This window comes from Neolamprologus brichardi, chromosome 3 (genome assembly GCF_056152115.1).
Source record: "Neolamprologus brichardi isolate AB-2024 chromosome 3, ASM5615211v1, whole genome shotgun sequence".
Lineage (NCBI taxonomy): Eukaryota > Metazoa > Chordata > Actinopteri > Cichliformes > Cichlidae > Neolamprologus > Neolamprologus brichardi.
Window position 1 is genome coordinate 51,163,678 of NC_142106.1, and position 26,391 is coordinate 51,190,068.

General features: G+C 42.2%; 2 protein-coding genes across 3 annotated transcripts; one reads left to right on the forward strand and one right to left on the reverse strand.

Annotated features, from left to right (window-relative positions):
* LOC102784895 (BPTF-associated chromatin complex component 1) lies at positions 1–6,601 on the forward strand. 2 transcript variants are annotated; one of them, XM_087837856.1, is made up of 5 exons: positions 1–313; positions 1,027–1,121; positions 3,004–3,230; positions 3,384–3,491; positions 5,483–6,601. In XM_087837856.1, the coding sequence occupies exons 1-5, from the start codon at positions 293–295 to the stop codon at positions 5,545–5,547; spliced, it is 516 nt and encodes a 171-aa protein (XP_087693982.1). In that variant the 5' UTR covers positions 1–292; the 3' UTR covers positions 5,548–6,601. The 2 variants fall into 2 exon arrangements, with proteins under 2 accessions (XP_087693982.1, XP_087693983.1); XM_087837857.1 differs by having other exon boundaries at positions 3,007–3,230.
* Positions 6,602–23,204: 16,603 nt separating this feature from the next.
* On the reverse strand, positions 23,205–25,307 carry LOC102791909 (homeodomain-interacting protein kinase 1-like). The gene has a single exon (XM_006780477.2). The coding sequence runs from the start codon at positions 25,305–25,307 to the stop codon at positions 23,451–23,453; it is 1,857 nt and encodes a 618-aa protein (XP_006780540.2). The 3' UTR covers positions 23,205–23,450.
* Between the last annotated feature and the right edge of the window lie 1,084 nt (positions 25,308–26,391).

A 26,391-nucleotide genomic window follows, 5' to 3' on the forward strand; every position in this document is an offset into this window, starting at 1 on the left:
AGCCAGCGCGAGCCATCTACTGAGCGAGCGCACGTCCGTCTGTCGTCAGTGACGTGATAGGAAAGAAGTTTGAAGGCAGATAAAACACCTTTTGCAGCAGTATGCAGCACGGTATGAAAAAGACTGCCTTTTCCAAGCAGCGATACTAAAGACGGCGGGAGAGCTGCTTTCTAGCTGTGGAGCTACATTAGCAAGCGCACCAAATGCTACCTGGCTATGCTGTTAGCATCGTAGTAGCTGCAATTCAACTGGAGGACATCATTGAGTGTGTGCTATCACAGAGACCAGCGAAATGACCTCAGCTTCTACTAAAGTAAGTCAGTCTGACACGTGAACATCTAGCATGTATTACACGGTGTGCATACAGTTATCCTTACACAAACGTACCAACCCCAGGTTGCACTGAGCTTCCCGCTGCTTCTACACAATGGCCAAAACATGGACTCAACTTTTCCAGGGGAACATCAAACAATATTGCAAAATCGCTATTTAAGTTTCAGGACAAATTATCTAAAAAGCAACAGTGGGAAATCATGGATCATCTATGCCCACGTGCTGCTTTTGGTCCTTCTTTTCCAGTGAGGGGGAATCTGTATACCTCCAGGTGTACGTCACCGAGGCTTTGACGTCACCTTGTATTGCTCTGTGCTGTGACTGCGTGCAGCAGGTTCAGCCAGTGTCTCAAAGCAGCACGACACTGGTTAAACCTGGACACTGCACATAAACAACCTGGATCAGAACGATAAACGTCTATCTGAGCACTCAGCGTGCTTTATATAACTTGCCTCATTCACCCACACACATTCATATTTGGTTTTAGTATCTTGCCCAAAGATATTTGGCAAGCAGATTGGAGCAGACAGGGGTTGAACCTCCAACCTTCTCTCAGCTGACCTGCTCTACCACCTAAATGTTAATCGCAGCATGTTACGGTACACATCCCTTTATTACAACGTTCATGTGAAACGATACGTAGTCATTTTCCACTGATGCTACGTGTCCACTTAACCACTCTGTGTTGGCCAGGTGGGCGAGATCTTCTCTGCAGCAGGAGCGGCCTTCACCAAGCTAGGAGAACTCACCATGCAGCTTCACCCAGTGGCAGAGTCCAGTCCTGCCGGGTAACACTAGTCTCACACACCTTGTATAATTATAATTTATCTATAATGATATAAAAAGTAATGTTGTTGCATTTCGTATGGACTTTAGCTGTTTTTGTTGTTGGAGCCAAAAACTAAGATGTACTTTATATAAGTTTAATTTCATTATAAACCATTGAAGTAAGTAAATAAATTTTCTGTCTATAACAGCGGTTAATCTCAGTGTGCTTTATATAGTAAGGGTGTCCAACTCAAGGCCTCGAGTGTCCTGCAGGTTTAGATGTGTCCAGCTGATTTAGATGGTTAAATGACCTCCTCAACACATCTTGAAGTTCTCCAGAGGCCTGGAAATGACCTGATCATTTGATTCAGGTGTGCTGACCCAGGGTGAGCTCTGAAACCTGCAGGACACCGGCCCTCGAGGCCTGGAGTTACCCACCCCTGTAGTAAGGTAAACGTTTTCACGAGGGGTCTCTAAGGCTACGTTCACACTGCAGGTCTTGATGCTCAATTCAGATTTTTTTATCAAATCAATTTTTTTTTTTTTGTCTGCTCGTTCACACTACAAATAAAATGTGACAGCAAACGCGCTCTAGTGTGAACGCTCAAAGCGGCCGCATGCGCAGAAGAAGATGTCACACATGACGCGCTCTGTTTAGACCTAAACCAAGCAATATTGTTTGACTGATGGCCCTTAATATAAAGACTTGTTTTAGACTTTACGTTTCCCAATTTAGCTTTAAGTTATAAAGTTATTGTGTTATTTACATTTGGCCTAATAATGATCCTTATTGCTGTTTTAGAGGAGCGCTGCTTCAAAGGATAGTTGCAGATTTCTGTCAGAATCTGCAGATTATACAGAACAAATAAAATGTTCACGTTTCTCCAACGTTGTCTTCCCAGCAGTTTCACCGGATTGCCAGGAAGCGTTCGCGACGTCTTCTCGGGCGCTTCTCCGGCGCTGATAATTGGCGTCTGTCTTGTGTCAGTGACGTAAAATTAATGCGACCCGACCGTTCAAACAGCAGTCGCTTTCTAAAACATCAGATATGTATCGGATTCAGTACCACATACGAAAGTGACCCAGATCGGATTTAAAAATATCGGATTTGTGCCGTTCACACTGTCACCATGATGGGATATGGGTCGCATAGGGTCAAAAAAATCGGGTTTGATGCGCTTTCGCCTGCAGTGTGAACGTAGCCTAAGTGGATGGATATTTGATTAAGTAGATTTACTAGATGTCCTTTCTGATGCAAACTCCAAAGGATTTGAGTAGTGTAAACCACTACACTATGGAGTCACTGCTTTATATAAGGTAAAGGCCCAAATATCGAAGGAAAGACTCCAACAATCAGACCAGGTTCCCCTTAAGGAGAGGAAACCATCTGCTAGAACAGGATGAGCATTTACGTGAGTCTACACTCCAAAATTTATACATGTGCATAGCATGCATGTCACAATTTCACGTACTGTAAATAATCTATAAACTATAAATAACCTCATTTAAGTTAGGTTTGTGAATGCATTAACTTGTGGGTCACCATAGCTGCATCTACTAAAACAAGTTCAGTCTGTGACCTCCATCTCAAGGTCAGGGGTTTAAGTTTGCACATTCATAAGATTTTCAGAAAATTCGAGAATAATTCAACGTAGAATTTTTAATTTGATACCACAGGTGTATCTACTAAAAATCTGGACATGTCTTATTCATGTGTAACTTTGTGAGCCGGTTTTAATAATAAACATGAATCAGACACAGAGTGTTACAGTCAGAGTCAGATGAGTTACCAAATAAATGGTCACAGAACGTGTGATTCATCTGCGTCATCACATGTGCAGAGACTACCCACTGTGGGCCGGAATAGCTTAATCCTTAATTTAGCTCCCATCTGTCCTCCAGCAGTTTGACAAAGAGCACAGTGAAGAGGAAACCATATGAAGATGGAGCTACGCCTGCAACCTCTGACAGTCCGAAGAAGGTCATCAAGAAATCCACTCTTGCTGTTGCCAGAGCATCGCAGGGCCCTCCAGCTGTTATCTCTGTGTCCACAGCTCAGGTTGTCATGGCAGCAGGTCTCCAGGGTCCCCCCTCCAGCCAGCCTCCTCTGAAGAAACAGAAGACTGCAGGTCTCCTTCCTCGACTCCACCAACAGTTTTATTCATTTCATTAAAAAAAAACAACTTTCTTGTAGCTTGTAAATAATAACTTTTTGTAAATGTTAAATACACAAAAATGAACAAATGATACAGAGAAGTGAAGTGAGTGCTGTGTGTGTGCAGATGTGACCCTCAGCGCTCTGAATGATTCGGATGTGAACAGCGATCTTGTGGACATCGAGGGACTCGGCGAGCGATCCAACTCCAAGAAACTCAACAATTTTGATCAAGGTAAAGTTCATGAACAGAAATCAAACACAGATGGATTGTTTTACGCTGAATTACACAAACAAACAGAAGCTGGGATCAAGTCAAAAGATTAGATAGCTTCTGCTTTAACATCATCGGGTCTGACTTCTGTTGTTCAGCAGAAGAAATTAGGTAGAAAACCCCGTCCAGTAAGTCCTGCACCTCACTGGCCTTACCATCAGCAGTTTGGGCAAGTTATTCAGCTAAAGTTGAGTTTAAGCAGGGAAACTTTGGGTTTTCACATTAAAAAAGTGACGTTGGGAGCATCTGCACTATCCAAAACATGTAAATGTGTACTAGCACAAAAGGAGGTTATGTAATAAAGGCAGATCTATATAGGATCAGGCCACTGCAAGGTAAAGACCGTACAGTAATTCAATAAACTGTGGCAAGACCCCACAAGCCTGTATATTTATGGGCTCCATGTAAAGATTTGGACCATTTGATGATCTACACCAGCGGTCCCCAACCCCGGGCCTCGGACCGGTACTGGTCCGTGAGTCGTTTGGTGCCGGGCCGCGAGAGTTGAGGCTCAGGTGTGAAATGTATAGTTTTCAGGGTCAAAGGAGCTTGCAAAGAAAAAGCGTCTGGACTTCTTTAAGTTACTTGAAGACGTTACACCTCTCATCGGAGAGGCTTCTTCAGTTCTAAGGTCAAATGGTGGAGAGTCCCAGGTATAACCCTAGTGGGAGTGTCCCCCTACAGAGGGACAAAAGGACCCCCTGATGATCCTCTAATCGCCTGAGCCAAGGTGTGGAACTGGGTGTGGGTCCCAATCAGCGGCTATCCTAAATGGGCATTCTTAAAGTCAGCAAAGAGGCACAGAAAAGAAGATCAGACACCAGCGAGGGAGGATAAGAAGGACAGGCGCAACAACATTGTCATCCCCTATGTAGCCGGTGTATCAGAGAAACTCAGGAGGGTTTTCTCCAAGCATGACATCCCAGTTTACTTCAGACCCAGCAACACACTCAGACAAAAACTGGTTCACCCGAAAGACAAAACTCCAAAACACAAACTTAACAATGTGGTGTATGCTGTACAGTGCAGCGAGTAATGCCCAGACCTCTACATCGGAGAGACCAAACAGCCACTTCACAAGCGCATGGCACAACACAGAAGAGCCACCTCCACAGGACAAGACTCAGCTGTCCATCTGCATCTTAAGGATAAAGGACACTCTTTCGAGGATGCCAATGTTCACATTTTGGACAGAGAGGACAGATGGTTTGAAAGAGGAGTGAAAGAAGCATCTATGTCCACTGTAAGCGACCATCTTTGAACAGAGGCGGTGGTTTACGACACCAACTCTCTGCCATCTATAATCCAGTTTTGAGTTCCCTTCCCAGACGCCTTAACGCCCACTCACATCCTGGGCCATCTGACCTCAGGAATTCGCATGATAAGGTGGGGCCAGGTTTCACAATGAACTCACCCGAAACTCTGGCTGATTGGGACCCACACCCAGTTCCACACCTTGGCTCAGGCGATTAGAGGATCATCAGGGGGTCCTTTTGTCCCTCTGTGGGGGGACACTCCCACTAGGGTTATATCTGGGACTCTCCACCATTTGACCTTAGAACTGAAGAAGCCTCTCGGATGAGAGGTGAAACGTCTTCAAGTAACTTGAAGAAGTCCAGACGCTTTTTCTTTGCAAGCTCCTTTGACTACGATGACCTGGATGACTGAGAACCTTCACAGATATAGTTTTCAGGGTTTTTATCGGTTTTCAGCGTTATTTTGTTATCGTTTCTATCATTTACTCTGTTTTCCTTGGTCTTTTCACGCATGTTATGAATAAATTGTCTTTTTTTCGGTACCGGTACTAGTTTTATTTTGTTGTATTTATCCGCGACACCTTAAAGGCCGGTCCGTGAAAATATTGTCGGGCATAAACCGGTCCGTGGCGCAAAAAAGGTTGGAGACCGCTGATCTAGAGTAACTATACGAGACTTTCTTTTCTGTCTCCACAGATACTCTGAACCTGGACTCAAGCCTCATTATGAACCCCAGCGACCTGCCTCTGCTGTCCCGCTGATCCTCCTGTAAACGTCATAGAAACGATGAAGAAACACTTGAAATAATTAGTAAAAATCAGGACTCGTGTTTGTAAGCAGTGGATGCTGAGCACTAGGAGTCAGAATGTGTTGGTGATCAAGTTAGTTCTAGGCAAGTTGGCATAATGTGTGACCTTGTGTAATTTTCATTTCCTTAAACTCTGGTTGGAGAAACATTTAGAATAGCCCACTTTATTTATTTAAGTTACATTTCAGCAGAAAAACCTTGGCTACACTGACTAAAGATAACCTTTGCAAAAGTTCTCCCGCTCGACGCAGGACATGTTTTTTTTAATCAAAGTTAAAGCATTTACAGAAACTCATTAAAAAGCTCCTCTATAATTCCCACTTCAGTGTCTCCAAATGCCTTTGTAAGATTCGATTTGTCATGTTGACAGCATAATTGCTGGCATGTGTGACTAATGTCTTTGACGAGCCAGTGTCCTGAGAAATCCACATCTTACTTTTGGCAGATATCCGTGGTTAAAACTTTGACATGGCAGTAACAAAATGATAAGAGGACATCTCAACTAACTTTACCAGGATTTCTTGGTAGAGCTCTGAAACACAACTGGTTTCCCACTAAACAAAATGACATCAGTGAGCTGAGACAACGTGGATGAATTCCAATTGAATATCAGAACCAGATTTGATTCATCCCAAAGGGACGATTAAGATACAACAGAGCAGCATGACGTTGAAGACGAGGACAGAGCATAAACAGGAAATAAGAGTGAGATAATAAATACACAGAATATACAGTTTTAATATTAAAGTGACTGAATAAGTGACTAAAAGTGAGTAAAGTGTTGGGAATAAAAAGAGATATTGCACCTCTCCAGCATCCACATCAAGCTCCTGTTATTCCAGACTGGAGTCTGGAAGTTGAAACAATGTAACAAATGATTAATTATTGTTATTTTTTCTGTATGTAGAAACTGTCAGTTTTTGTCTATTTTAGCATGTTTCATGCTGTTTAATCTTTTTGTTATATTCATGTGAGTGGAACATAAAGTTAACGTGATAGAAGATTTATTTTATCTCGACTTCACGCCTTTCATTTATTTTATTGCTCTGGCAGGAGCGTCGCAGACGGGGAATTTTCATCAGTATCATTTTGCATGATAGTGCTTGAGCTTTGAAGTGCAGCGAAGCGTAGCTGCGTAAACACGTTGGCTTAAAAGAAACAGATGTTTTGGGGATGATGCAATACTGCGAATTTGAATGTGCTTGTGCATCTTTTCCATTCTGCTGTTTAGCTCCCAAAGAAATGTTTTTGTCTAAATAGAAGAAAACATTATTTTAGTTTATCTGCCAGCCTCAAAGTGCACCCCAACACATTAAGACACTAAGAAAAGTGATGCCAATTCTCTCCTGCAGAGTGAAAAGTAAATTGCAAAAGGATGATTTAAACAAATATCCCTTGAACTAAAAGCTGTGAAGGTGCTGACGGTGGATTGACGGCATCAAGGACGTAGTTATAGGAACACAGTGACCAACAGTGTGATTTTATTGAGCTTGGAACAAAGCCATCGCGACCTCAAAGAACTTTAGCGTGCACGTGGTTTAAGGTGAGACGAGATTTGAACCTTTTCTTTGAGTCTAAAATCAGTTTCAGTAGACATTTTAGTTTTCAAATGCTGACTTTTTATTAATGTGTAACAGTCATAATCGACCCACAGACCATTCTGTTCGTCCACTGGGACGTTTCAGACACATTAAACTGCAGTGCTGCTTATTTATAACAACATAAATGACAATCACAGCAGTGTAGTGATGTGTGTCTGACAGAAGCAGCACATAACATACTGGTAATGCAGTGAAAAATACCAGTAATGATGTGCTGCTACAGCCAGATGCACTGAATGTGACCAACACTCACACGCACTCACAAACATGCATTTCTGGAAAAACAAGTAAAGAATAAATCCAAGCACTACAGGTAACGCAGCATATTTTCAGCGTGCAGTGATCTGCCTCCCACACACTGATCTGAAATATAAAGAGCAGATTTCAATGCAAACACCTCTCAGGTTGTTTGTGACAGCAGCTTTGGCTGGATCAGTGATCTCTGCAGGGACGAGAACATATTTGAAATGAGTGATTCCACAGACTGGCAGGCTTTGACACGAGTACCTATCGAAAACAAGAAAAACAGCAACAAAATATAAACAATGCAACATGCAGGCACTCCTGGTCAGCTGTGTGTTTGTTCCACAGTTTCTTAAACAATTATAAACAGAAATTAGTTTTATATGATGTGGATAAAACACATTGTTCCCTTATTTTAATAAAAACCTTTAGAAAGAGAACTGTGGCTGGAGTCTAATCGCTGGTTGTTCCACACAAACACTAACATAAAATCAACATAGTTATGAGAGAAAAACCTAAAAACGTGTCTAAGCTGTCGACCCTAAATAAGGAAATTATCTAAACCATTCGTCCTAATTTTCTAACCTCATTATAAGTAGGAAATGCTGTTTTCAGCTCACTGGTGCAATGAGTTTGTTGTCAAGAGACAAAAGGATTTCAGCTTGAAACAGAATAAATGTGAGTTTGTGCTCACTATTCATGTCAGTGCAATTCTTTTCTTTTCACAGATCTTGACAGAAAAATAAACCACATATTTCAGTGATACTCAGATAATGAGATGCATCCAGCTGCTAACAGAGAACAGGAAAGCGACTCATGCATTCATTCTCCCACATGTGGTTCGTAGCTTTAAGACAAGTAACAGAAATTGTTGCAATCAAAGTCAAAGCTGGAGGAAAATGGACCAGGAGCAGAGTGATGCTGAGGATCCCAGGGCTCACAGTGGCAGCACATGATGATTTGAAGCCATTCAGCACATCTGCAAAACATGATGTGCTGCTAGAGCGCACCCTGGACGAGTGTCCATGACTCAGGCCGGTGCATGTCCACGGGGGCGGGAGGGCAAAGACAAAACTGAAATCCATGTGACCTTTCTCTGAAGAGGACAGCCACGTATGAATTTTTGATTCCGTTCATCTGTTCGGTTTTGTTTTAAAAACAGAGAAAATATGGAGGAAGTGGAGAAAAAGAGGAAGCAGTTGGGGTGAGGTGTGTGTGTGTGTGGGGGTGTGTGTGGGGGGGGGGAGACATATAGCTCAGATATTTTTGAAGAAAAATAACATTAAAAATGTTTCACCACAAAGTATTTAATGCTAAAATAATCCACACATTTTATTTTCTGATGATTTCCACCTGAAACATACGACAAAAAAATCAACTGAAATAAAATAAAAAGTATGACTGTACTTACCCCGACTATATCCTTAAAGGCAAACCACTAACAGCACACAGCAGTGGGGAACGCTGAGTGGTAACAAGCTACCTACTCTAATGTAAACAAAGATAGAAAATGAAAAACGACATTTACATGCAGCTTTTAGGAGAAGTCTTTCACCAAAAAGAAACTAAATATAAACATCTGTCTGAGTTTTCAAGACACATCAAGTTCAAAAAGCTGAAAGTAAAAAAGAAAGTGATTTATTAAAATACTTGCATCCCAATTTTCATGAATCTCCACTGAACCAAATGTGTATTTTTATACCAAGAGTGTAAAACAGCATCTTACCTGCAGCCCTGCAGAGGGTCACGCTTTAACCACTGCAATCAGAGCAGATCAGTTAGTGCAATTGTCCAAGAAGTCATGTCTTGTTGATGCAGCCCCTAGGAACTAATCCAGACTCATGCCACACAGTATTATTGAAGGTACAGCTGCTCTGGTCCAGCCCAGAGGTTCTCTTACAATTTTCCCGTCATCTAATTCGTGAATGTTGGCTGCAGTTCAGTATTTCATGTGTCAGAGGAAAGAAGAAAACAAGGGAGGGTTGCTTTTTAAGGATAAGTGAGAGTGAAGTAGTCATCTTAACCTGCTGGGATTTTATTTATTTAAATGCATTTCCAACTACAGATATATCGACAGAGATAACTACAGAAGATCAGTGATGAAAAATCTGTTTTTGTTTATAAAATACCTGCAAATATCCTTCACATGTGATCAACAGTTGAAACCTTGTGACAATTTGTACTCTGTGACTTAAAGGATTTTCTGTTGATTGATATATTTTACTTTACATGTGGATCCCTACACTGGAGCCAGTATTCTGTCATTTTAATGTGAAACTGAGACTTAGTTGACCGATTCGTCAGAATAAAGAAAAAACAGATTTGAACTGGACAGGGCGGGGCCAGCACTGAACCTGATGCACCACACTTGACAGGATACACTTAAGATTTATACTTCCATAAAACTCGGCTGTAAACAGGAAACATACGCATGCATATCTGTCTGCAAAAAAAAATCCTCTTAAAGGGCCGAGAAGTTTTTATTTAAAACAAACAGTTTTAAATGTAAAATGTTTGGTGCTGATGCTTAACCTCCAAGGCTGCTCAAACGAAGCCTTATAAAGGCATGTGATCAGAAAAGGTAACTACGTCCCAAACATCCACTCTCACTCACAGAAGAATCAAAGAGTGATGGAGGGAATAAAAGGCAAAGCTCCTGTCTGTGGCCTGCTCCTGCAGCACCACGGGCCATTTTACAGTCTTCAGATTAAAAAAAAAAGATTCACTTACCATTTGCTGCTGAGATGTTAACCTGATGATGGATGAGCTAACTAGCTTAACTACTGACTAAGAACACTGAAAGTAAACTCGCACCTTCTTCTGCCTGTTCGTGTGGATACATTGTAACAATCCACACACCAACAGTCAGAACTAGTCCTCAAAAATAACATAAAACAGGAACAACAGAGGCGCACACAGACACACACAGGATGACTATTTGTCAAATAAAAGTAAAAACCAGGGAGAGTCCCAACAGCAGCTCTACACAAACACCCATCACAGGGACAGAGCTAGCCTACTACAGTGACAGGGAGAGCTGGAAAAAAGGCCTGTTTGGGGTTTCTGGTTGCTCCTGCTTCTGTTCGTAGTAAAAGGGGGTGTCCGGGGAGGAAGGGGGTTGGTCAGGTTTTGGTCCCCGTCCCAAAAATACCCCCTCCCCCCCAAAAAACAGACAAACAAACAAACAAACACAAACAAACAAACAAAAAACCAACAACTTCGTGCCCCCTCATCCTTCCTTGCTGGCCTTTCACCTTCTAGCTATGTGTGTGTGCATGTCCCAGTCCTTCTCAGTGCTGCCTCGCTGAGCCCTAGCTACGCACACTGAGACAGTGAGAAGACTCAGTAGGCATAAAAACCTACAGGGCTGCAGCCTTTTTCCCTAGCAGTCACTTTCTACAATACAAATCGACATTTTCGGGGGCGGCGAAAAATCGAAAGAAAATATCTGGACGCTCCCGAGTGTGTGTGTGAGACAGGTGTAAAGCGAGGGGTCTGTCGGAGCTGCCGTTTGCACGTAAAAAATTTATTTGTGCGAGGCAGAGGGGCTGCAGCGCAGCGCGGAGCAGTGAGGCTGTACGCCTGGCAAGCTGCTCCACCGTCAGACTGAAAGAAAGAGCCTGAGAAGACAGGGAGGGAGGAGAGGGAGGAATATAAAATGAAGAATAGTGTGGCTCTGAGAGGAAGCTCTTTATGCATTCACACAGTTTGAGGAGCCGACTTTATAGGCTAATGTTGCGAAATAAAAAACAGAAACCACAGCAAACACACGAGTGGGGCACGTACAGTGAGCCGCCAGCTTCTCTGTGCTGCGACACACAAAGGAAGCTGAGTACAGAAACACACACAGACTAGTATTAATGCACAAATGTAATCGCACTGAGAGCTACACTCAGTGTTTGCCTGACTCTATTTTCTCATGTTCTCATATGGCCGTGACATGGCAGTCGACAGGAAGGAGGAAGACTCGCACTGCTGAAAGTGCTGCTCTCAAACTACACTGTTTTACAAGGAGGTGGCCCTGCCTACCTCTCTTTCTGTTCTACGCACTTTTACACACAGAAAAATAAAACATGTGCACGTTAAGAAAAAGGCCCGGCGCTAACTTGAGATCAATCCTTGACCGGGCTCTAATGGAGCAACTCCTCCAGCATTACTCGGTGTAACAGTGGGATGCCCCAAAATACAAAGTATGCTCGTTTTCCACTCGCATGAAGCAGTCTTACTCTAATCACTTACAGGTGATGATAATGGCTAACACCACACCATCAGTCCAGGAGAAGAATTCAAATTGGCTAAGCCACACGAGGTTTCTTCACGTCTATGTCAATCGAATCTTAATAGAATAATCCTGAAATGATCTTAATCCATTTCTTAACATCTCTGCAGGCTGAGGCCCTCGATGTGTTTGTAGTAAAGACAAAAAAGAGTTTAAAGATTTGTTTACTCAGCTCTACTGTGTAAGTCTGGATGTGACGCATTGGGAAATATTTCCATAGCAATTCGCATCTTGAAGTTTAAAGTTTGTTGTTCCTGGAATTATGTTATTTTTTCTTTTACAATTTTTATATTGCATGTGTGAATATTTGACCTGCTGCATAACAGCACAGCTGAAGATCTTTATGGATCAGATAAAATATCTGATGCTATAAGAAATGGTGAAAAATATCCACAGCTGCAGTGTTAAACTTTATTAAAATTGACCTTATGGATTTAAATCAGTGTAAATATAAAATAATACAGTAAAGAAATTTTAGCTTTTCAATTTGGGCCACTTCACTATTCAGTGAACACAGCTCTAACGAATATAATAAAAGAATTATAATTATTTCCAGAATTTCCCTAAATGTTGCTGATACATTTTTGAATTAATTGTTTCAGTCGACAGGAAACAAAATTCAGTCATTACAGTCTTCTTAAACAAAATCGATTCAACTTCGGTTTTTAAAGGCGTCACTTGTTGCTACTTTAATTTAATACTTTGTATTTTTTGATGTTTTATGGATTAAAAATTAAAACAAAGTAATATTTAGAACAAAGTGATGCCAACTATACTGCAAAAATATTCTCCTTTTTGTGAGCAGCAGTTTCTGTCAGAATAAGCAAACACTATCTTCTTGGTGAGGCACAGTCATCGTGACCTTTTCTTTGTAAGTCACCAAACATGATTTAATCTAAAATAAAAATAAAAGTGAAGACATTAGAAATGTTACTTCACTCTCAGATAATGGTGTGCAGCACATACACAACCAGAGTCTTACCTAAAAACGTTGAACAGTAAGAGGGAGACTTTTTAATGTCAGAGTCCGTTTCTCGGTCATTCAGCTGTCTGTAGCTGCTCCGCTTTTTACCTCGTTTTTCTATCAGTTTGTAAACGACACGCTTAAAAAGAAAAAACTTTCCCTATAGTTTGCCTAGAAATCATCTATTTGTCATGTTGCCTAAAGCTTTATATTAACAATTTATTAAAATTAGTTTCATTATTCTAAAAACTAACACACAATCAGAGTTGACTGATCTTAGAGTAAACTAAAAGTTATTTCGATAACTGCCCGTAATAAAGTGCGCAGTCCGCTGTGATGAGGCTGACAGGCTGCGCAGGTGAGAAACTGCTGAGTCACTGCGTTTTCCGAGCCTGGACTTTTTGGACTCAATGTTTCCTCTATTTAACAGGGCGTTTTGTCTTAAGTTTATTTATTTGATTGTTTATTGTGCTTGAAGGCGAGATTAGCGTCGTATTTAGACACAGTGTGCAGCCGAGTGGGCTGGCGTGGTTGCTGGGGAGGAGGCTGTGACTAGGGGAGTGTCCCCTTCCTCAACTTTTCCACTTATCGCTTAAACTCTTTTGTAAAGAAATATAAGTTCTGCACTGTTAACAATAAGCTATATTTGAACATTTGCTAAGATGCTATATTATGATTACTTTGTCTCAGTGCAGAAATGGACGCGCAGCAGTGTCTGACGCAGTGCAGTCACGCAGCCTTTTGTTTCAAGCGGCACTTTATTTAGTCTGCTAAGCATCGCTCGCACAAAGCCTTTACTATACAGCACGTCCACGCTTACAAAGCAGCTACCGGCCATAACACGTAAACACTTTTAAGTTACTTACCTACAAATTAAAATAAAAAGATAAAGACTAAATACTTTATTAATCAAAATTGGGGCGGAAAAAGAAACTCTTACCTTCGGAAGAAAAAGAATATCCAAAGGAGAAATAATGTTAAGATAATCCTGGTTTTACAGTATTTATGAAAAAGCGAAATAGTGCGTAAATGTATTTGAAGACGGGCTCTCATTCTGTGTCAGTGGAGGATTTGAAAGTGGCGCCAACGGCAGTGGCTCCTCTGCTACCCACGCAGCCGTCACACACACAAAAAATAAATAGAAATTTAAACGTGCAAGTAGCAATATTTCATTCATACCAAAATGTGCCTGCCGACCACCGCGACCCACTCGTGTCCATAGTTTTGAATAATATACATTCTGCGATTTTTATTTATTTTTTATGTTAAATTAAAATAACCGTCAGAGGCTTTTTGAGCCGCGGTGCAAGACGGGAGATTTCTGAAAGGCGGTTGTGTTTTGAATTTCGAACTGACCGGAGCAGCTAACGTGCTGGCTCAGTGGCTCCCCCTACAGCCACTGCGCGTGCACTCATTCGTCACGACTTGTGATATGAAATTTATTCAGTTGCTCCGAGATTTTGCGGTGTCTTTTCTGTTTTGTTTTTTGATCTTTAACGATCAAAATTACTTTGATTTTGTTGTGGTGTTTTCTAAACATGTATGAATACTTGTGTGGAGCCCCCCCCCCCTCCTGTATCAATGAGGTAGATGGCTTAGAAATGAAGTTTATTATATATTTTTATATATTTATATTGATATGGACATAAATAAAATTCTTTTGAAATAGCACTTCAAAAAAAAGAAAGAAAACCTTCATTAGGCACCATAAAAGTAAAGCCACTGACTTATGTTTACCTCAAGGAAATCAGTTTGGGATTCAGTTCAGCTCATATTGCTTCTGCACCTCTTTCCACAACACATTTCAAATAACAGTGGTCCTTCTTAATCGATCTCAGTAGAAAAATGAAAGAAATAACTGAAAGAAATCATCTGCATTTGTTTACAGTGCATCTGAACAGAAACTCAACATTTCAGTGTGTAGTTAAAACAGCAAACATACCTTCAAATAATAATGCAACATGGTAGACTAATGTGCCTGTGTTAATTCAGCTCCATATTATTGTGTGAAGTTGCACTGGGTTGGGAGTGGTTTTGTGTGTGTGTGTGTGTCACATTTTTGGTGAGCCAATGGCTGGGGCTGGCCTAATTAGAGGCAGGTATACTTGATTGCACTGATACACTGGTCTACTTATAGCCCACACTACAAACACTGCTGTGTTGTTTTGTCTCTCTGTGCAGGTATGTGATGAGATGAAATCAGATATGTTTGGGATGGATGGGTTTTGCGCTATGAATTTTATACTGAAGGTGTTGTTTTTGTCTCTCTGTGCAGGCCAGGGCCTATTATATGCCACAGCCTAAAGGCAGCAGAGTTGCAGAGGCTGGAGTGATCACTGGCTATATGCTTTCAGGGTGGTGGGTCTCCAAGGACAACTTCTACCCCTGTTAAAGGCAACACATGCAGTGCAACTGGCCGTGTGGCATAGCTGGCTCTGGCCTTGGGACTGTGTGTTTTTATTTGATTCATAAATGGGACACTGGACTGTTTTATCTTTTATCTCTTGATTTTTTTTTGTCAATAAATTATCTTTTAGAATTTTATTGACTGTCATCTTTTTGCCCACGGCTGAGACGGTTGGTCAGACCTAGAATCTTTCTTTGGGTGTGTTACAATAAGGTTACTAAAAATCTATGTGCTTTCACATTTCAGTTTCGTCAAGTGCACTGAAGCGACAGTACTCTCAAGTCGGCGATTATGGTCCAGGAAAACCAGAGCCGTCAAGTTCCTGCTTGATGTGCTGCTCACCATCAGCAGAATTAGGATCTGCCTCCTGGTAGCACAAAGCTAGTTTGCTCATCACAGCAACCCACTCCTGTACACCATGCCCAAAGGCATCACGGTCCACAGTCCCACTCACAGATGCTTGGAGTGCTGCTGGTCCTAGGCTGCTGAAGTAGCTGCTCATCTCCTGAAGGTACTGAAGAGAAGCCAGGGGTGGTGTTGGTGAAGCTGTCGACCATTTATTATGTATCTGGTCAGCTTGACTTTAGATTTCTGCTCCTACTCAACACACTTCTTCACAAAGCTGTTTGTTAGCAGCCAGGTATATCTGCAAATCATCGAGGTAATCAAGGACATTTATTGCCACAGGATATCTGCTCTGGAAAACGTCCAACATTTGCAACATCACTTTGCATTTGTCTGCAACAATGCTCAGCTGGATAATCGAATATTCCATGAAGCTATTCCACTGAGTGTGGAGCACTTGGAGGACACATACCTGAAACAAGAGAAAAAAGATTGGTTTGTAATGAAATGACAAATACAAAGATCTGTTTTCTTTCACTTGTTAACTTCTTGGGGGAAAACTTTGACATTAAAGCAAACATTACTTAAATAGTAAATGGCCTGCATAGCATTTACTTAGTCCCTAAGGACCCCAAAGTGCTTCACACTACATTCAGTCACTGGTGATGGCAAGCTACGTTGGGGCGCACTGACAGAAGAGAGGCTACCAGACACTGGCGCCACCAGGCCCTCTGCCACCACCAGTAGGCAAACATGGGGTTAGTATCTTGCCCAAGGATATTTGGCATGCAACCAGGAGGCAGCCTGGGATCGAACCACCAACCTTCTGATTAGTGGCTGACCTGCTCTGCTACCTGAGCTACAGCCACCCCAACAGGCCCAACAGGTTGAACTTACTGCGGCAACTCAGGAAGTCCAACCTGTCACAGGAGCCTCATCTTCTACACTGATATATTAAATATATTTTAGCTGCTTCACTGGGTTGTATTGTTGCTTTACAGCCTTCCAGACTGGCTGCCAAATGAGACAGGTACCTTCTTATTCAACTTCCTGCCATGAAGAACATCTGACTGAAGTTAGATAGTAAATGGACTGATTCTTATATAGCACTTTTCTACTCTCCCGCAGTACTCAAAGCGCTCTACTCAACATGCCACATTCACAGCAGCACTTCCTTCTGAACCATGAGTGCTTCCTAACTACATTCATGCTCTGATGGATGCAGCTTTGCCTCAGTATCTGGAGTGTCATCAAACTTTAATGTGTATTTATTCTGTTGTTCCTGCTTTCCTCACATCACTTCCACCAAATTTTTCAGCGACCTTGGCAAGCTAACCGAGATTCTGGTTGGAGGCGCAGCAGCACTCTATGGGATTTCCCAGAGGCACAAACGAGGCAGCGGTGACTGCTCACCCTGCTACTGTCTATACACCAGGGAAACTACTGATCATTTAAAATGAATGAATTGCTGCTTTTTTTTTTTACCATTATTATTATTTTTTACCATTATTAAACAGTACATTTTTACCAGAATGCTTAAACCCTAACTGTGATTCTCATAGCACAATTTCTAAAACGATTAATACTTATAGCAAAACCACTCACTGAGTTTGCAAAACTAAAAGCACAAACACTGCTTTGCACTCAGTTTGCCATTTTGTAACACACACTTTGCAAACCTGTAGCTACAATCCACTGCACAGCACTCTTTTTGCAGAACTTTAAACACAACTCACTGCTTTACACTCAATTCCCAAATGATCAACGCACTCCTAGCAAAACTATACACGTTTAAGGCCATTATTTACACTATTTTGCCAACTGTCTGGCACACTGTCACATGTGAAAACTGTTTTAGATAATTAGTTCACTTTGCAATCAGCCTAAGCACTATAATACAGGTAAGCTGTCCATGTGGAGTACAATGGAGGGAGCAGGAAGAGTGAGAAGTAGAGGAGGCCGAGGAAGAGGACGTGGAGGTGAAGAAGTAGGATGAAGAGGACGACAAGGACAAGGAGGAGCAAGAGGAGGATGAGGAGGGGGGAGAGGAGGACAAGGAGGGGGGAGAGGAAGGGTAAGAAGAGTAAGAAACAGACTTGCTGATGACATCAGAGCTACAATAGTGGACCATGTAATCAACCGTGGAATGACCCTGAGGGAAGCTGGCCAACGGGTTCAGCCTAACTCGAGCCACTACTCTGTAGCAAGCATCATAAGGACATTTTGAAATGAGAATCGGTTAGTACAGTCACTTTGCACTAAGATTTGTAGCACTGCCGTATGCCAATGAGAAACACAACAATACCATAGATGTAAAAATACTGAAATTGTTACTTTACAGAATTGCTAGATGACCAGATGCTGGGGGCAGAGGACGCATGTTCACTGCAGACCAAGAAACCCATATAGTCAACATGGCGATTGCAAATAATCCTATACTTGGAAATAAACACTTGTGTTTGTTTTGATGTGTGTAAATAAACACCAGTACTTGAAGTTTGGATCCCTCTATGCTTACGGATCTATGACAAAAGTATGAGCTCAAACTGACATAGTCTACCTTGTGCACAGAGAAAGCAAAAGCCAGATGTGTTTTTCATTCATACCATTAGTGTGTAGTTGGTGCATTGTGTGCTTATTAATATGATGGCTTGTGTTAACTGTTGGATACAAAAATACCATTTTTACAAAGGTGTGGAGAGTTAAATGGTAAATGGCCTGCATTTGTATAGCGCTTTTCTAGTCCTTAAGGACCCCAAAGCGCTTTACACTACATTCTGTCATTCACCCATTCACACTCACACACTGGCGATGGCAAGCTACATTGTAGCCACAGCTGCCCTGGGGCGCACTGACAGAGGCGAGGCTGCCGGACACAGGCGCCACCGGGCCCTCTGACCACCACCAGTAGGCAAACATGGGGTTAGTATCTTGCCCAAGGATATTTGGCATGCAGCCAGGAGGCAGCCTGGGATCTAACCACTGACCTTCTGATTAGTGGCTGACCTGCTCTGCCACCTGAGCTACAGCCACCCCAACTTTTAAGCAAAGGTTATTCGCTTTTACAAGGAAACTACAATGTTTTGGTGACTGGGTGAAGAGTTTTCTTATTTGTGTGTAGAGTTTTGCAAAAATAGCCAATATTTACAAAAAATGTGCTCAAGCCATCAGAAAAAACTGTAATCTAAAGTAAAAGCAACCACAACAGCATATTTACAACTAACAAACATTGCAAAGTGAATTGCTCAAATGTAACATAATGTGCGCGTGCGTGTGCGTGTAAGGGTGTGTGTGTGTGTGTGTGTGTGCGTGCGTGTGAGGGTGTGTGTGTGTGCGTGTGTGTGTGTGTGTGTGTGTGTGCGTGCGTGCGTGTGAGTGTGTGTGAGGGTGTGTGTGTGTGTGCGTGCGTGTGTCTGTGTCTGTGTGTGTGTGTCTAGGCATAAGTGCTGATGAGGTGCTAAAAGTCACCTCATTCTTGCTCCGGTAACAATTAAACTTGATGAACTGGTTGAACTAATAACAATAATAATCAGTTAACGATTTCAGTGTGTGTGTCTGTATCAGTGCATGTGTCTGTGTCAGAGTGTGTCTGCATGTGTGTGCCTGCATCAGTGTGTGTGTCTGTATCAGCGCCTGTGTCTGTGTCAGAGTGTGTGTCTGTATATATGCATGAATGTGCCGTTTGTTTCATGAATTCATCTCGTGAGTCGGTTCCACACCTCTTTCAAGACTTCCACATGGCACCTTGTCACAGCCTGTGGGGGTGGAATGAGTTCAAGGACATCATCAAACAGAGGATATCATCCTGATGCGGCCAGAAGAATCGGTTTGACCCAACACGATGCATGCATTTGACCTGGACTTGTGTTGTTTGTATGTTTAGAATGATGCCTGGATACAATCATCGTCATATCTGAGAATACACCATTTACCAACCAGCTCTGGACTTTCCCACTGGATTTCTTTTTCTGGATCCCCCCCACTGCCTGTCTGTGACACAGCTGTTTCTATCTTCTGGCCAAAAGTGAAACGCTGGGAGTTGAAGCATTTGCAGTTAAACTGCTTCCGTGTTGTGCACATGCAGCTTACATCATGAACCATCAGTTCTCCTGGAGCTACAGTAATGACCTGGTGAATTCCCATGGTTCCAGGAACAGCTGGTATCTGCTTCGGCATTTTCTCATAGCTTTCTCAACATCTTCACTTTTTACAAAGAACAGTTTCACACTTGTGTTTGTTTCAGACAAGGTCCTGAATAACTCTTCTGCATCTGGGATGTCATGCCCCTTTGCTACCATCATGTCAGCTGCTCTTTTTAAGGCTCCCCCGACACCATCTGGTGCTCCTTTTCCATGACTAGCCTCGAAAAAATTCCAAGAACCAGCCTTGAATCCTCTTATGTCCAGTTCTGTAGTGAAAAGGTAGAAGTTTCCTCATTGTTTGTATTGCGTTATGGCAAAGTTACAGTCTCAATGTTATTCTTTATTTTTTCTCAGTGTCTTCTTGAGGGACAGTATGTGTATATGTGTACGTGATATTAAATGAATGTTTAAGTGCAGGTTATTGTGCAGACTCAGCACAGAGCATCAAAGAGTTGATTTGTAGTGTGTCACATCAGTGTGGTGGCAGCTGTCCTGGCAGCCATGATTCATATCAGTATGTCACACATAAACACATTGTATTGAATGACACAAAAACAGAATCTTATGAGAATTATAAGATTCTGCTAACATTCTGTCCACATTTGATAACCTGCTTAGTGATGTGAAATCATCATCAATGTGTGTGGACAAAACAGAAGCAACTTTGGATTTCTAACTACAAATCCATTCTCTCTTGTTTCTTTTTGTCTTTATCCCACTCTAAAAGTTTGATGTAACAGTGAGACCAAATTCACAACCCAATAGACTATGTGCACGTTAGCATATGCTACTTCCGGTGCGGAAACTCCTGTGGGGAGCTTTGTTTCCGGTGTCCTATTCGCGCCCTGTTTACGGTCCAAAACAAGTTAAGCAAATAAATAAATAAAGCGGCGATTTACATTTCTATAGATGTCTCGGGCATTTACCCAATATATCTGTAAATGATGTTCATCGACTTGTCGATATTTTTCCCCCACGCCTCAGGGGAAAAGAGAAAATGGATTTAAATGTTATATTTCTCAGCTGTCCCTCGTTTATCGCGGGTGTTATGTTCTAAAAATAACCAGCGATAGGTGAAATCAAGTAGCCAATTTTATTTTTTGACGGTGCAAAACGTTTCGTGGACATCGTGGACACACAGCACTGCACTTCAGAGTCACACTGCTAGCGATAGATGCAGCGATTCTGTACTGTACAGGAGAGACGGAGGAGATCGTCTGCAGCGATCAGGACGCAGGACGTAAAAAAGCATGCAAAAAAAATCTGCGAAACAGCGAGGTGAAAGGTGAACCGCGTTGTAGCGAGGGACCGCTGTAATTTTGAAGGTAAGTCACAACATACCCTTCATAAATACTAATGTATAGAAACCGTTACCAGCAATCATTAATTTTTTGTGGCTTTTTTTCACGGTTTGTTAACATGCTGTGTAGGTGTGTACTTGACTAGCTGATATCGACATAACGGGAAAACATCTGGTTTGACTATTGTTCACCTGTAGTTTGAATGCTGAACATTTGCCTGTTTAAATCATGAGACCAGTCACTGTACAGAGATGTGCTTCTGAATGTGGACGATGTGTCTTCTGCTGCAGTGATGCAGTTCTGCTTGTGTTTAGTGATGTAAACAACTGATCGATCTAAACTCTTTAAACGTCAAAATTGATCATTAGATTTTTATGACACAACAGTGGTGAGTGTTCCCACCTTCTGCTCTTTGTAACTTAACGCGATCGTTCCGTTTTCGAGTTTTGGACATGATTGTGGAGTATATCTTCGCAGTAGCGATTGACCGCAAAGTAAAGCTACCGGAAATGTACAACCCCACATCCGGTCTCAAACCAGGAAGTTAGCATTTTCTCGTGCACAGGGTCAATAGTAACAGATCCAGGTACATTTACTGCAATATTCAAACTGAATACAGGCTGCTAGCCATTGACATGTAGTATCCTTTTGACTTGAAGTCACCTGGAACTGTAGCTGTGCTGTAAACAAATAATGAAGCACAGTTTGACCAGAATAAGAACTAGAATCTTTAACACACTAAGATAATAAAATACACAAGCTATTTGGCTGGTAACTGGCAATAAGCCAGAGGACTAATGGCCCAGAAGGCCCAAATGAAACTAGTAATGTCCAGACATCTAGCCTATATTACTTAATATTCATTAACCTATTTAAAAAGCACTTTTGCTCTGTTTCAGGTAAAGTGTAAATCTGCACCTCTGATTTGTGTGATTACATTTTCTCTTTGTCTTTTTCTGCTGCAGCAGCCAAAGTCTGATTTATTAATGACAAACCAGTGGTAGAAGCATCATACCATCAAGAAAACCGGACAGTTAAAGGATTTTTCTTTTTACATAAAAAAGGAAAAAAAAATGTTTGATGATCTGAAATGTTTAAGTGTGACAAACATACAAATAAATAGGAAAACGCTTTTTCACACCATTGTCATATAAAAGACTTACTTCCTTCATTCTGTTCATTGACCCCATTGTGGACCACTCAAATTTTGTATACTATGTAGTATATACCTTATTTACTTTTGTTTTTTTGCACTACATTAGACAACATCAAAATAGCATTGACATTTTTGTTATTTGTGTTTTGTAATCTCTATAAAAACCTAGAAAAAAACACCTCTTAATCTTTGGTATATGGCGAGGCGCTGTGGACATCCAAGGCTACGTCCACACGTACCCGGGTATTTTTGAAAACGCAGATTTTTCTATGCGTTTGCACCTTTCGTCCACGCGTAAACAGCGTTTTCGGTCACTGAAAACGCAGATTTTTAAAAACTTTTGAAATTTTTGAAAACTCAGTTTTTGCATTTACGTGTGGACGAGAAAAACGGAGAAAACAGAGAAAACGCAGCGTCAAAGGTGTGCGCCTTTTTTGACGTCACACTGTGCGCCACGTTATCGTTTCGGTGAAATGAATTTCTACAATACTGTTACTGTTACTTGTACTCTCTGCAGTGTTTAAATGCTTACATATACACACACAGTTACTGTCCCTCCACACATACGACTCGGTTCTGCTTCTATGCCCCAGCTTTGTTTACTTTTTCCCACCGAGGCTTCTAGACTTCTGATTGGCCAACATTTCTGCACGGTTAGGAATATATCGCCACTTGTTCCTTTGGCGTGTTCCTAGCAGCGTTTTCCTTCATTTCTGCCTTTACGTGTGGACGGGATTATTTTTTAAAATGAAAACGGAAAATATACCCGTGTACATGTGGATGTAGCCTAAGTTTGTGATTGTGTAGATTTTTCAAATCAATACCATGGTTGCATCTACTGAAAATCTCTGTGAAGCTTAAATCTCAGTGACCTTGACTTCAAGGTCAGAGGTCAACTTTTCTGAAAATCGGAGGAGTTTCACATTTATAACACAGGTATGTCTACTAGGAGGCTGAAGGGTAGCACTATATATTTATAAACAATCAAAAACAACAATTTATTTCCAATTTGTATGGAATTTATTTCTGTAAACATGGTGTTTTAGGTCGGATTAAAGGACTGATGTGATGGTAAGGTGTCCGCTGCTCTGCTTTGAATATTGGTAGGCTTTTTTTTTTTTAATTTTCACAAGAATTGCTACTTCCCCTAGAGTTTTGGCCAATCCAGCAATCAGAAGATTCCCTATGAGCAAGCATTTAGCGACAGTGGGAAGGAAAAACTCCCTTTAAAAAGGAAGAAACCTTCGACAGAACCAGGCTCAGGAAGGGACAGTCATCTGCCGCGACTGGTTGGGGTGGGGGGAGTGAAAATTTAAAAAAAAAAAAAAGCCAAAGTGATAATTATTGGAGCAGCTTAATTAATATTTCCAGTGTAATTTGCTGTTAATATCCTTTTCCAACCCCAGTTTGTGTTTTTATCACTTTTGTCCAGGGTGGAAGATGCCATGCTGGAGACTGACTCTGTATGGTTTTTCAATGTTGATACTTGGGAACCTGTTGGAGAGGCCAGGGCTGAAAAAGGGATGCCGGAGAACCTGAGAGGGTGTTATCCGCTGGTGTGCATCCAAGGCCAACATCTCTTTAATTAGGCTGACAAATAAGCGTTGGCCATCTTCAGGTCCTCGTCTAAACATCATTATTTGTTCGAGGTCATCCAGACGTTTAAGTTTTATGTATCTTGTCTCCAAAGATTCATATCCTGTCTCGTATTTAAATTGTTGGGCGGTCTTAAATGTCCAGCGTTGTTGGTTGTAGTTGTAGTTGTCTTTTGTGAAATAGTCTTCAGTGTACACGCCAGGATCGAGAACATGATCTGGTGGCTGACCCTGAGTCTCTATGATGAATTTCAAAACATCATAATATTTTTTTCCAGGGTAGAGTGGCACCCCTGTAACAAGCTCAACAGCCACCAGCCCCAGAGACCACATGTCACATGCTTCGTTATAAGGAAGGCCAAGCATAACCTCAGGTGCACTATAACCAACTGTCCCCACACGGTCACCAGGCATCACTGCAGACGCAGGACATGCGAGGCCAAAGTCTATAAGTCTGACTTTGACTGGAGACTCATAGCGATTTACAACCATGATGTTTCCAGGTTTGAGGTCAGCGTGCACTATTCCCAAAGAACCCAGGTGGGACAGAGCATTTGTGAGTTGACCTAAAATTGGCCTAACTTCGCTTATGGGGAGACGCCGATTATTTGGGTCCCGTATGTAGTCCCACAGGCATTGATCTAGGAGTTCAAATTTCAGGCAAACCCGCTCCCCGTCATGGAAAAAGCCGTTCCATTTGACAATGTTGGCGGCATCTGGATCCAACCTTCGCAGCTGTTCCAGGATGAAAATTTCCAGTTTTGCCTGTTGCAGAATATCAGTGCGGTTCTTGTTCACCTTAATAGCCACAGCTTGGTTGGTTTTGGTATCACGGCATTTGGCAACAATACCAAAGCCCCCTTCTCCGAGGAAAGCCTCTACCTTGTAGTGGTTTCCCAAAATGCTCCCTTCAACTATTTCAAGCTCATCTGAGCTGAAGGATGGGCTGGCTGATGTGTGGACGAATACTTGCTGAGAAAATTCAACTGAGTTTTGAAAACTGCAGTTGATTTTCTCTGATCTCTTGCATTTCAAGTTTGAAGGGTGCTGAAAGACCACAGGGTTTTGTGGTCTTTCAGCACTCATGTCAATGCAAGGGGAACTCTTAGGGTTGAAAAAGGGATCCCGGAGAACCTCCGACGGTGTTATGCGCTGGTTTGCATCCAAGGCCAACATCTGTTTAATTAAGCTTACAAACAAACGTTGGCCATTTTCAGGTCCTCGTCTAAACATCATTACTTGTTCGAGGTCATCGAGACGCGTCAGTTTTATGTATCTTGTCTCCAGGGACTCATATCCTGTCTCGTACTGAAATTGTTGGTCAGTCTTAAATGTCCAGCGTTGTTGGTTGTCGTTGTCTTCAATGAAATAGTCTTCAGTGTACACGCCAGAGTCCAGAACATGATCTGGTGGCTGACCCTGAGTCTCTATGATGAATTTCAAAACATCATAGTCTTCATTTCCAGGGTAGAGTGGCACCCCTGTACCAAGCTCCACAGCCACCAGCCCCAGAGACCACATGTCACTTGCTTCGTTATAAGGAAGGCCAAGCATAACTTCAGGTGCACTATAACCAACCGTCCCCACACGGTCACCAGGCATCACTGCAGACGCAGGACATGCGAGGCCAAAGTCTATAAGTTTGACTTTGACTGGAGACTCATGGCGATTCACAACCATGATGTTTCCAGGTTTGAGGTCAGCGTGCACTATTCCCAAAGAACCCAGGTGGGACAGAGCATTTGTGAGTTGACCTAAAATTGGCCTGACTTCGCTTATGGGGAGACCCTGGTTTTTCCGGTCCCCTATATAGTCCCACAGGCATTGATCAAGGAGTTCGAACTTTAAGCAAACCCGCTCTCCGTCGTGGAAAAAGCCGTTCCATTTTTCTTGTTCACCTTAATAGCCACAGCTTGGTTGGTTTTGGTATCACGGCATTTGGCAACAATACCAAAGCCCCCTTCTCCGAGGAAAGCCTCTACCTTGTAGTGGTTTCCCAAAATGCTCCCTTCAACTATTTCAAGCTCATCTGAGCTGAAGGATGGGCTGGCTGATGTGTGGACGAATACTTGCTGAGAAAATTCAACTGAGTTTTGAAAACTGCAGTTGATTTTCTCTGATCTCTTGCATTTCAAGTTTGAAGGGTGCTGAAAGACCACAGGGTTTTGTGGTCTTTCAGCACTCATGTCAATGCAAGGGGAACTCTTAGGGTTGAAAAAGGGATCCCGGAGAACCTCCGACGGTGTTATGCGCTGGTTTGCATCCAAGGCCAACATCTGTTTAATTAAGCTTACAAACAAACGTTGGCCATTTTCAGGTCCTCGTCTAAACATCATTACTTGTTCGAGGTCATCGAGACGCGTCAGTTTTATGTATCTTGTCTCCAGGGACTCATATCCTGTCTCGTACTGAAATTGTTGGTCAGTCTTAAATGTCCAGCGTTGTTGGTTGTCGTTGTCTTCAATGAAATAGTCTTCAGTGTACACGCCAGAGTCCAGAACATGATCTGGTGGCTGACCCTGAGTCTCTATGATGAATTTCAAAACATCATAGTCTTCATTTCCAGGGTAGAGTGGCACCCCTGTACCAAGCTCCACAGCCACCAGCCCCAGAGACCACATGTCACTTGCTTCGTTATAAGGAAGGCCAAGCATAACTTCAGGTGCACTATAACCAACCGTCCCCACACGGTCACCAGGCATCACTGCAGACGCAGGACATGCGAGGCCAAAGTCTATAAGTTTGACTTTGACTGGAGACTCAT

What these genes read in the sequence shown, in the direction of transcription:
- LOC102784895 (XM_087837856.1), top strand. Translation starts at nt 293, where the DNA reads ATGACCTCAGCTTCTACTAAA. An exon ending in GCAGAGTCCAGTCCTGCCGG is followed by an intron (nt 1,122 to 3,003) that starts GTAACACTAGTC and finishes TCTGTCCTCCAG; the next exon opens with CAGTTTGACAAAGAGCACAG. An exon ending in ACTCAACAATTTTGATCAAG is followed by an intron (nt 3,492 to 5,482) that starts GTAAAGTTCATG and finishes CTGTCTCCACAG; the next exon opens with ATACTCTGAACCTGGACTCA.
- LOC102791909 (XM_006780477.2), bottom strand. Translation starts at nt 25,307, where the DNA reads ATGGTTGTGAATCGCCATGAGTCTCCAGTCAAAGTCAAACTTATAGAC.